General features: G+C 37.7%; 2 protein-coding genes across 3 annotated transcripts; one reads left to right on the top strand and one right to left on the bottom strand.

Annotated features, from left to right (window-relative positions):
• Positions 1–102: 102 nt before the first annotated feature.
• Positions 103–3,308, bottom strand: rbbp9 (retinoblastoma binding protein 9). Its single transcript, XM_058401611.1, has 5 exons — positions 3,134–3,308; positions 2,155–2,197; positions 1,932–2,037; positions 724–809; positions 103–351 (listed from the first exon to the last, which is right to left on the bottom strand). The coding sequence occupies exons 1-5, from the start codon at positions 3,227–3,229 to the stop codon at positions 128–130; spliced, it is 555 nt and encodes a 184-aa protein (XP_058257594.1). The 5' UTR covers positions 3,230–3,308; the 3' UTR covers positions 103–127.
• A 954-nt stretch (positions 3,309–4,262) lies between these two features.
• Positions 4,263–8,297, top strand: zgc:194981 (uncharacterized protein LOC561073 homolog). 2 transcript variants are annotated; one of them, XM_058400281.1, is made up of 5 exons: positions 4,263–4,412; positions 4,612–4,730; positions 5,804–6,006; positions 7,328–7,441; positions 7,652–8,297. In XM_058400281.1, exons 3-5 carry the CDS (start codon positions 5,821–5,823, stop codon positions 7,733–7,735), a joined length of 384 nt encoding a protein of 127 aa, XP_058256264.1. In that variant the 5' UTR covers positions 4,263–4,412; positions 4,612–4,730; positions 5,804–5,820; the 3' UTR covers positions 7,736–8,297. The 2 variants fall into 2 exon arrangements, with proteins under 2 accessions (XP_058256264.1, XP_058256265.1); XM_058400282.1 differs by lacking the exon at positions 4,612–4,730 and having other exon boundaries at positions 4,312–4,412.
• The last annotated feature ends 3,440 nt before the right edge of the window (positions 8,298–11,737 follow it).

Genomic DNA, 11,737 nt, shown 5'->3' with positions numbered 1-11,737 from the left:
TCTAAACATTGTAATGAAACTTTGATCCTTTTGATATTTAACTGTGAAAATGTCCTTTATAAAAGTGTGGTGTGTAAACAGAACTGAACACACACTAACACACGCTTCTCTTCAAAGCTTTATTCCTTTATCCAGCCGTTATCAGTTTCTGTACAGCGCTGATAAGCTCTGGGAAACGCGAGTTCTGAAAATGTCCACGGTCTGTGTATTTATGAAGCTCTGCCTTCAGTCCGTCTGCTACGTCCTGCTGCTCCTCCCACGGCAGGAAAGGATCGTCCGTGGAGCCGAACTGGACGATGTGTCTCACGTTAGCTCTGATCCTCTCCCACTCCCATGGCCGGCTGAAATATCCTGAGTGAGAGAAAAGTTATCCGTAACTGAAAAATTTCTGTTGTGATTTATTAATGAATGAAACACTTCAGGATGGAAAATAATGAGAGACGAGGTGTTACTAGAGTTGATGTTCTTTACTACAGCAGCACATCCTGATGTGTTTTATTCATCTTACACCCCAGCAATGACTCAGAAACGGCTTAATATAGTAAGATACGAGTTATAAGAAGTGCTTAACACTGGAGACTCCTTCCTCAAACTTTAAACAAGCATCGACTGTTAAAGCTGAACTTACAGGAAATCAGTCAGCACTTTCTAAACAATCAACAGCTTAATGCTGCAAAGTCAGTGTATTTATTACTCTCTTAGAAAAGTAAAGATAAGACTCACCGCTCTCTCTCTCGTTCTCATCTCCCAGGTCGGAAGTGTAGGCGCCCACCAGGATGATGCCGAACACCTTGTGTGTCTCGCTGTACCTAAAACATTTACATTTATGTCATGATACAGCTTAGAAGTTGAAGGTTAATGGCCATAATCAGGGGCCCGGCTGTCCACTTCTGCTGGGATCAGTAGTGTAATCCTTTAACATCTGAGCTACCATTTCTCTTTGGAGGGAAAATGGAAAAAGTAAGCAAGCTATTACACTAGTTTTACTTAATTACTCATCAGCTGTGATCCAGCGGCAGGATCCCGCGCCCTCATTGCCGTGGCCCGGGTTCGATTACCGGGAAGGGAGCTAACCCAGCCACTAAAGAGTTAACTCTCAGTGCCGGTCCCAAGCCCGGATTAAATGGGAGGGTTGTGTCAGGAAAGGCATCCGGCGTAAAAACTGTGCCAAATCGAAACATGCGGACCAAATGATCCGCTGTGGCAACCCATAACAGGGAGCAGCCGAAAGAACAACAACTAATTATCAATTAATCATCAGTGCTATAAATACCAAATGTAACAGCTATAAGTTAAGCTGGATCCTACTCTGTAGAGCGAATTGGTTCAACAATTACTCACAACATATGAGTAAACATACAGTATACTAAAAAACCAAACACAATATACACCATAACATTATGACCACCTGCCTAATATTGTGTTGGTCTCCCCTTTTGCTGCCAAAACAGACCTGACTCTCGAGACATGGATTCCACTACATCCCTGAAGGTGTGCTGTGGTATCTGGCACCAAGATGTTAGCCGCAGATCCTTTAAGTCCTGTAAGTTGCAAGGTGGGGCCTGCGTGGATCGGACTTGTTTGTCCAGCACATCCCACAGATGCTCGATTGGATTAAGATCTGGGGGATTTGAAGGCAACTTTGAGGACAAAAATGTTCACTTGCTGCCTAATATATCCCACCCACTAACAGGTGCCATGATGTTATTCACTTCACCTGTCACTGGTCATAATGTTATGGCTGATCAGTGTATCTTTAAAAAAAAGTAATGCTGGAAATGATAAGTTTACACAAAAGATTTTGTTGGGATCATACAGGATCAGGTCAGGGTTGCCAGATTGTGCTATTTCTGCCTAAATATTATTTTCTACACCATGACAATTCAAAGTCTGTTCAAATGAGATGAGCTTCTTCATCATATATCCACTACCTCATAGCAGCAGCAGCGCCTGAGCTGTGGCCGATGATCACCGTCTCCTCGTCACACTGCAGCTCCTTCTCCATGAACGGCAGCCATATGCTCTCTCTGGCCGTCACTGTTCCAGCATTCAGAAGGTAAACAATCAACAAATCAACACATTAATGAATCCATTTGAAGTTTGACTTATAAACAGTTCAAAAGCTCTAAAATATTTGCATGCATTTTTATGTACCAGGGTCTGGCATGTTTCTCAGCTCACTGCACACACCAGGAATCTGCAAAATAGATATAGATAAATAGATAGATAGACAGAGGTATATAGACACACAGATACAGACAGCTAGAGGACTAAAGAGTCAGAACAACAGACAGACAGGTAGAGAGCTAGAGTCAGAAAGACAAGTGGATTGATAGCTAGACAGACAGACAGGTAGAGAGCTAAATAGTCAGAACAACAGACAAGTTGATAGATAGATAGATAGATAGATAGATAGATAGATAGATAGATAGACAGACAGACAGACAGACAGACAGACAGGTAGAGAGCTAGAGTCAGAACAACAGACATGTAGATAGATAGATAGATAGATAGATAGATAGATAGATAGATAGATAGATAGATAGATAGATAGGCAGGTAGAGGGTAAAAACAGACATGTAGAACGATAGACAGACAGACAGACAGACAGACAGGTGGAGAGCTACAGACACACAGAACAAGCAACTAACTTACACATTTACTAATTACATGTATCTAATTAATATATTATTGACCAGTCACATGTCAGGATAAAAAAGATTCTGAAAAGTAAGGAAGTGTAATACGACATAAATATCATCCCAGTGTAGTTAGACAGGGGCTGTGATCTCATATCATTGCCAACCAGCCATTTGTTTATATTATCAACTCAGTAATATTTAATAATTGTCTTAAGTTAGAAAATGATGCTGAGTTCAGAGTTTGTAACTGTTGTTTACAGATAGAAAAGTGCAGTATCGCGATATGTGTAAATACGTTTATCGTGACATAACTGATCACGAAACTGCTGCTGTTTGATCATATCGCTCAGCTCTGGCTGAATGGGAATAATCAGCAACCGGGCATAAACATAACAATAACAGAAACAATGAAGGTTGTGGGTGAAAATACCTGACATTATAAACGTCCTTAAAGATGAAGTGTTAACATTAAAGGTTTATATCCTACATACCTGATTAATCTGTTTATTGACCCAGCCGTACCAGTTACTGTGTACAACATCTCCTGCTCCATTACCTGGAACTATCACTACCTTCTTTACAGGCATGGCTTCTGATTTAGAGGAAAGAAGTGCACACTAATCACCAACTCAGAGCGCTTCTTCTTCTTCAGATAAAAACAGGAGAAACTAGCCGTGTATCACGCCACCTGCTGGAATAATGAGCAATAAGAGTTGTGTTAAAATTCAAAGCAGAAATAATCACTGCATCAGAGTGTACACACTACATAGTGCACACTACTCTCTGTGCTAGTGTACAGTCATGGGGTACAGTAGAAACATCAAGTCTAAACCTTTTTTTTTTTTTTTTTTAAATATATTATACATTTTTATTTATTACATTTTATGAAACTGAATTTTAATTTCTTCGATTTTATTTCAAAACGACACGTTTCATACACCACGTGAGGCCACGTGGCTGTGTAATAACATTTTATTTTATTTTATTTACTTCATTACCTTTTTCTCAACGATACAGTCGAGTTATTAATTTATTTTTTTAATTTAATAAATGGAATTGAATTGAATTTTATTTATACTATAGTTTCAAAGCACCACGTGTGATCATGATCATGGTGACGTAATCACGTAATTTCATTTTATTTATTTTCATTATTTCATTTTCTAATTTTTTATCTGTATTAGTTTAACACTGCAGTTTCAGGATACCACGTGGGGTGGTGATAAAAAATGTTGTTATTATTATTGTTACTATTATTATTATTATTATTATTATTATTATTATTATTATTATTATATTTTAACAGTTTTAGGGTGTCACGTGGGGTCGTGATGCACACATAAGAAGGTTAGGTGATGTCGGTATAACATTATTTTATTTCATTTTGTTAAAACAAACGTTTCAAGACACAAAATAATAATAATAATAATAATAATAATAATAATAATAATAATAATAATAATAATAATACATTTATTATTTATTTATTTATTTATTTATTTATTTGCGTGCCACGTATTGTATTTTCTGCTAACAAGACAGTTACGTTTTATATTTTATTGCATTTTATTTAAACATATCAGTTTTAAAGCATTAGGTAGGATAATGCTGAAGGACAATCAGGTCATGTGATCGCATAAATAACATTTCATTTTATTTTATTTTATTGACAGGTTCAGGACGCCACGTGGGATTGTGTTGAAAGCACACGGGTCACGTGATCCTGAATCCGGAAGCGGGAATCAAATCGGACGTCTAATCTAAACAGAGGTAAGGAGATTGTTTTTGTTTACTTCTTCATTATATATTTTAATCCCTTACCTTTACAGTAGTGGGCTTGGGTAAATAGGGAAAGTAACTGAGCTCTGTTTATGTGCGTCAGCATAATTCTGTAATGTATTGTAATGTAATGTAATAGAATATACTGTACTGTGATGTAATACGATCTAAAAGCCGCGTGTGTAAACAGAGGAGCTTCAGTGAAGCGGATTAGAGGAGCATCAGATAAATAGGACGCTGATGTCGTGTTGTAGAGGCTCATTTTGTTTGCTATTTGGAACCTCTTTCTAAGCGAAGTCAGTTAATCTGGTGAGTATCTTTTTTGGTTTTCTTCTTCTTTAACTAAACTGAAAAATAAATTTTATATATATATATATATATATATATATATATATATATATATATATATATATATATATATATATATATATATATACATTTCTAACTGCTTTACTACAGCCCTAACCATAACTGTAGGGATATTTCAGTAAAAGCTACTTTATCATTGGTGCTGGAATCTTGAGCAATGTTTTCTTGATTTTGTGAAGATCTACTGGTTACCAGTTTACCAGCTCAGATTGTGTTATGGTAGCTGGTCAGATTAAGGTGAATGTTTCAGCACACTTGTTTCTGATGTCATTAAACTGTTTAAAACAAGTCACGACTAGGTAAACAGCTTTACTAGTTCAATGTCAATAGTGCTATTATAAGCATTAATAAATAAATAAATAAATAAGTTAATTAATTACATAGTTAATTAATTAATGTGTATAATTACACTATTGGCATTGAACTAGTAATTAATTAATTAATTAATTATTTAATCTTACAGAATTATTTACATTTATTTATTAAAATGAGGCTGTGTCTAATTTACAGGTATAAATATGCATAAAAAATAAGACCAAATGTCTAGGCTTGGGATGATGTTGGAATGCAAATGTTTATTATTCTCAAAGATTCTTAAAGATGCTCTTTTGTAGAGAATTTTGAGAAATAATTCTGTAGTAGCCTTCTAAATCGGAAAAGGGATTTTTTTTATTGAATGAGACAGTGAGTTTTGTGCTTCTGAATAGAGGAAAAGTTGATTTTGGGGGAAAAATTTAAATTGGTAACATAATTATCTGAAATAGGCGGAGTTTTAAGCATAACTTGATGTTGCTGAACTTCATGATAAGTGATATGCACATTATTGTAGAGATCTATATTTATTAGAAAAGTCTAGAAGAAGACAAACTGCAGCTTATCTAGAAATCTGAAAAATTATAGATGTGTAAAAACAGCAAAAATCAGCAATTTTCAGGGCTTTAAGACACAGGAGGAATCAGCAGGTGCAGTGTTTGTAGCTTGTGATTGATTTTGATTCACTTTTCTGTCCACAGATCTCTATTAAGCCACGATGACTCCCACGCTGAGTCTCATTGGAGCCGTTTTCGTGGCTCATATTGTGTGTGTGAGCAGCTCGACTGAAACCCTCGACCCAAATTTAGTCAAAGCGGCCAATTTTGCCATCGAGTATCATAATCGCATGATGAACTATCCTTATGCGTATAAAGTCGTGGAGATCCTGTCTAACTCTGCACAGGTACGTGACGCTAAAGCTGAGCTTAAAGTTTCAGTTATCTAATTTACACAGATCAGCCATAACATTATGACCACCTGCCTAATATTGTGTTGGTCCCTCTTTTGCTGTCAAAACAGCCATGACCCATTGAGGCATGGACTCCACTAGCAGATCCTTTAAGTCCTTGCAACTTACAGGACTTAAAGGATACTTTTGACAGGTACTGACCACTGCAGACCGGGAACACCCCACAAGAGCTGCAGTTTTGGAGATGCTCTGATCCAGTGGTCTAGCCATCACAATTTGGCCCTTCATCAAACTCGCTCAAATCCTTACGCTTGTCCATTTTTCCTGCTTCTAACACATCAACTTTGAGGACAAAATGTTCACTTGCTGCCTAATATATCCCACCCACTAACAGGTGCCATGATAAGGAGATAATCAGTGTTATTCATTGTTACTCGGTGGTCATAATGTTATGGCTGATTGGTGTATAACAGGCATATTAGGCTCCAGGTGAGAGAAAACCTGCTGTAATGTAATTGAGTACAGAATGTATCTAGTTTTATGGATGTACCACAACATTAGTTATTATAAACAAAAAAGGACATTCTTTAATTAATAAAATATGTAATTGTCTGCAAATTGCTGTGGTATGAGAAATAAAACACATTCTGTTATTGGAAAAATAATCACCTTTGGGGTTTTCTGTAGTTGATTATTTTTCTGGAACAGCATGCTTGCAAGTATTTTATAGTTTACTTTTTTTAAGGTAAGAAAATTTGGAGGCTTTAACCGTGTGACATCGTCACCTTCCTTTCAAAATCCAACCTTTCTTAAGGTTTTTTATTTCATATTGTATACAAATGTCTGGATTTGGAACAGGAAGTTTGGTTGGATATCTGTAATAAATTTCTAATTTATTATCTGACATTAAATTTTTTAATAAATAAGCTAAAAAAGACGTATTTAAGGTGGGAAATTATGCAGCGAGGCTGATAAACGAACGTATTCGAGTTTAAAAGTAATACGCCTACCTTCTAGAGAATTATGGAGCTAAATTATTGTCTGAATAGATTCCAGTGCTGGATTTCATCTCGGACTATCCTTATCCTTTCGTAAAGACTGTTAATAAAGATTTTTCAGTGTTTACTGCATCAGCTGATCAGATCCAGTCAAAAGAATAATGCGCTGTTTTAACATCTTATTAAAAATTGTGTTATTAAAATCTCTTTCAAAGGGAAGTCAGTTAAAAAAGACAGGTTTTGAGAAGTATATAAGATTTTTATATATTTCTCTCTGTCTCTCTCTCTCTGTCTGTCTGTCTGTGTGTGTGTCTCAGATCTACCCTCCTGCCCGGGTGAAGTACTCCATAGAAGTACAAGCGGCTCAGACGACCTGCAGAAACGACGGCGGCGTGAACCTGGAGGACTGCAGTGTTGCAGCTAACGCACAGGCAAGATTGTTTATTTCATCTCTCTTATGACGTTTTTCATATTCAAGACTCCGAGTTGCCATGGAAACTGTACTCGCTTCTATAGTCTAAAATGATAGAATAAACAGAGTTATTAGAGTTATTATCTAGGCATCCTATAATATACTGCTATGTTATAAACATCGTATGACAGACAGCTGATAACTTTGTTTGTTTGTTTCTTTGTAACAGACGATGATCTGCAAATTCGTGGTTCTGTCAGTTCCAGGAGAGATCGATGTTTCTCAATATGTTCTGTTACAGCAATGTGACTGACACGTTACTCTTCAGATTCTTCAAGTCTTCCGCACAATAGCTGTTTAAGCATCTAGAAGGAGCTCCATATGAAACCACACACTATGCTGTAGGAAAATAATCAACAACCAGGTGACGTAATACATCTCAGAATGAAGCGTCACTGTCTCCACCCTGTAGTCGATTATTTTCCTATTAAAGCATGTCCTGAAGTGATTTTTTCTTATACCACAGCAGGTTGCAATTTTATTCATAAAAAAAAATAATAATCCACTTATAGTTACTGTTAATGCAATGGAACGATTGAAACGCGTCACTTCCTGTTATGGCTTTAGTTACAGCAGCTGTAATAGACTCGTCTGTTCTGAAGACTTGAACGTCTCCTCATAGATTTTGAATATGTTTATGATCATTGTTTTGATCTCCATATGGCATTTTTGTAAGCCGTTACCGTAGTAATGTTAGTTAGTAATGCAGGACTGTAAATGACCATTTATCAGGTGATTATGTATCATTACTGCTAAGATAAATTATTGAATGTCAGCTGTTAAAGCATGCAATAAATCTACTATGAATCAGTGAATTCGAGTTCAGTGTGGGTTTATTATCAGTAATGAAGGTAATCATTAAAACACACACACACACACACTGGAAAGTTGATCACTTGACTGCTACTGAATTTGCAAATTGGGTCGATATGCTCCAAGCTCCTTGATTCTTTTCTTTTCTTCATCCGAGCGCCTTAAAACCCGCCCATTTAAAAAAAATACCAGCCCAAAATGCATACTGGGATAACTAACACAATAACAAACAGAAAACCCAAAACAAATGGGTTAGTGTAAAGGGCACTATTTAGTCACTCTCCCATTCTTTTCGGTAGGACTTTCTATATTTCCCCCACTTTGACATGATGATGATTAAAAACACTTACAGCTTTGTTAATAACTTTGTGATATTGGCTTAACGAGTACAACGATCACAACAACCCACCAATCAGGATTGAAGTCTGACTGGACAGGACTCTCCTGAACCTTATTGGCTAAACTGAAACATATAATTAAAACATCAACATTACATATTATACTTTATTGTAAAGTTCGTTTGAATGGAAGATTAATAAAATATCATGTTTATGGTCAAAAATAAAAACCCGCCATTTGCATCAAAAACCAGCCCAAATTTTATCAACTCTCCCAATGCATTTTTTCCCAGGTGGACGTGACCAAAAGGACCCAGAGTTAACTGTTAGAGTTAGTGTTTTGCTACACCCCAGATACTGTAGCTCCACTCAAAATGTTCAAAGTCTTATGAAATTTGGCCACTTGGGGTCGCTAGACCATTTAAAAAAACTTTCACTTTCCCATTCCTCTGGTACTAACGCAGATATTTCCACTGAATCTCTTATGCTTCATCCAAATTAAGAAGCTTTCATAACAGCTAAACCAAGAGGCCATCAGTGACCAAGAGGGCATCTGTCTGACATGTAAAGCAACCAATCACAGTTGTTTTGTTCAGCATCTTGTTTAGATGTGTGAAAATGTAAAGTAAACTAAAGCTGGTTGATTTAAGAAAAGTCTATACCGAGAACGTACAGATTCATGAACTATTTCTTTCAGTTTGGACTGAACCACATGTCCCAGTTTGTACAGAATCAGTACCACTTTTGTTGAGACTCAACATCAAGTGTACTTCAGGAAAATCAGTGTTTGTGTGAAGTAGAATGCCAGTATAAAAATCAGTTTTGCCACATGCTTTGTTGTTTGTTGGGATAAGATTACTTTCTCTGTTTTTAATTACAATTAACAAACTTAAACAGTAATAAAGCATTAATAATAGAATGAGCAAATAAAAGTGTGTGGAGGCTTCTGATTGGGGGCAGAGACAGGAGTTATTTCATCTGGTTCAAACTGGTTTTAGATAACATAGAGGGTGACATAAAATAACCCACATTTCCCCTCTTCAGTTCCAACAGCATGAACCTAAGAAAAGACAAGTCCTAATCAAGAGAGTTAGAAAGAGAGGAACTGGTCAGCTATAGCTTCACGGCCGTTTCGCAGACAAGACTGAACTTCACTGAAGCAGACCAGGGGACTCGGACATAGTGTTCAGCAGGAATATTTTACTGGAGATCAGAACACACTGCAGTGGTAATGTATTCATCAAGTCCAGTGAAAAGGCACATACGTTGCATTTTTAAAAGCATTGAGTGCGCAGATCTTAAAGGTGTGACAGTGCAAAAGACTAGACTCTTAAACAAAGCATTGAATAAGAGAAAAATCTCCGGAGTCGAACCCCAACTGTCAGCTAGTTCACAGTTCCCACAGATCCCTTAGATTTTAGAGTGACCTCAAAATATGTTGTTCTACAGATGTTTTGATGTCCGAATCAATAATCCATAAATGGTCTTGTATTTGTTAAAATATTTAAATATATTATTTAATCACACTGATTATCTCCTCATCATGGCACCTGTTAGTGGGTGGGATATATTAGGCAGCAATGGGCAACAATGGGCAAGTGAGCATCAGAACTGGACCATGGAGCAATGGAAGAAGGTGGCCTGGTCTGATGAATCACGTTTTCTTTTAAATCACGTGGATGGCCGGGTGCGTGTGCGTTACTTACCTGGGGATCACATGGCACCAGGATGCACTATGGGAAGAAGGTAAGCCAGCGGAGGCAGTGTCATGCTTTGGGCAATGTTCTGCTGGGAAACCTTGGTTCCTGCATCCATGTAGATGTTCCTTTGACACGTACCACCTACCTAAGCATTGTTGCAGACCATCTACACCCTTTCATGGAAACGGTATTCCCTGATGGCTGTGGCCTCTTTCAGCAGGATACTGCGCCGTGCCACAAAGCAAAAATGTTTCAGGAATGGTTTGATGAGCACAACCAGTTTGAGGTGGTGACCTGGCCTCCAAATTCCCCAGATCTCAATCCAATCAAGCATCTGTGGGATGTGCTGGACAAAAAAGTCGATCCATGGAGACCCTACATCGCAGCTTACAGGATTAAAGTAGCTGCTGCTAATATCTTGGTGCCAGATACCACAGCACACCTTCAGGGATCTAGTGGAGTCTGTGCCTCGACAGGTCAGGGCTGTTTTGGCAGCAAAAGGAGGACCAACACAATATTAGGCATGTGGTCATAAATTTATGCCTGATCAGTGTGTATCAGAAATCAGATGTGGTGGTTTGTGAGGAAGTGCTTTAGTATTTTGTCACCAATTACATTCTTACTCCCAAAACCACTGTTTAGCTAAACATGAATGTTTCCCCACTCTTCCTTCGCAAAAGCCTCCAGTTGTTGGAGATTGGAAGGCTTCCTAGCCCTGACCCGGATCTTCAACTCTCTCCACAAATTCTCAGCTGGGTTCAGGTCAGGGCTCTGACTTGGCCACTCCAGAACGTTTGTATTGTTGTCCCTGAACCATTGCTTGACCGCTTGCGCCATATGCTTCGGGTCATTATCCTACTGGTAGGTCCAATTCTCTGCAAAGAGAGAGAGTTAGTGTGTGAGGTGTGTGAGAGAGCGAGAGAGAACAGAAACAGAGGCGTCCGATCAGATAGCATGGGTGGTGTGACTTTCTATGCGCTGATATCAAGTCATTAAAGCAAATGCAGTTGAAAGCAGGAGTTTGTAGATGTTTTCAGTCGACATGTGACGATAAAAGTGGAATAAAATGCTAAGCTGGAGAGCAGGAGTGTATACGAACCGAATGTATGTGTGTGTGAAACTCACTGGCCATTGTGATCTGGTCATCAAATTTTCTGACTCTAGCATATAGATGGTCAGCCTCTTCTGGGGTGGTGAACATTTGGGTACATCCTGGAAACACAGGACATTCTTCTGCTTCTTCTTCTTCTTCTTCTTCTTCTTATTATTATTATTATTATTATAGTATTATTACACAATATAATAATCACACAGCTAGATTAGTACCATAATCTATCATACACTATCTTAAGCATGTAATATTAAGCATGCAGGATATTGTTATTGTTGTGTGTGTGTGTAGTT

The sequence above is a fragment of the Hemibagrus wyckioides genome, linkage group LG10 (assembly GCF_019097595.1).
Source record: "Hemibagrus wyckioides isolate EC202008001 linkage group LG10, SWU_Hwy_1.0, whole genome shotgun sequence".
NCBI lineage: Eukaryota > Metazoa > Chordata > Actinopteri > Siluriformes > Bagridae > Hemibagrus > Hemibagrus wyckioides.
The sequence above is the reverse complement of the archived record's forward strand: the minus strand, read 5'-3'. Positions and strand labels throughout refer to the sequence as shown.

Bases quoted from the DNA above. Each gene is read 5' to 3' on its own strand.
- rbbp9 (XM_058401611.1), bottom strand. From the start codon at position 3,229: ATGCCTGTAAAGAAGGTAGTGATAGTTCCAGGTAATGGAGCAGGAGAT. The intron at 2,198-3,133 runs GTATGTAGGATA...TCTATTTTGCAG, and splicing joins TCAATAAACAGATTAATCAG to ATTCCTGGTGTGTGCAGTGA. The intron at 810-1,931 runs GTAGTGGATATA...TAAATGTTTTAG, and splicing joins GGCGCTGCTGCTGCTATGAG to GTACAGCGAGACACACAAGG.
- zgc:194981 (XM_058400281.1), top strand. From the start codon at position 5,821: ATGACTCCCACGCTGAGTCTCATTGGAGCCGTTTTCGTGGCTCATATT. The intron at 6,007-7,327 runs GTACGTGACGCT...TGTGTGTCTCAG, and splicing joins TCCTGTCTAACTCTGCACAG to ATCTACCCTCCTGCCCGGGT. The intron at 7,442-7,651 runs GCAAGATTGTTT...TCTTTGTAACAG, and splicing joins GTGTTGCAGCTAACGCACAG to ACGATGATCTGCAAATTCGT.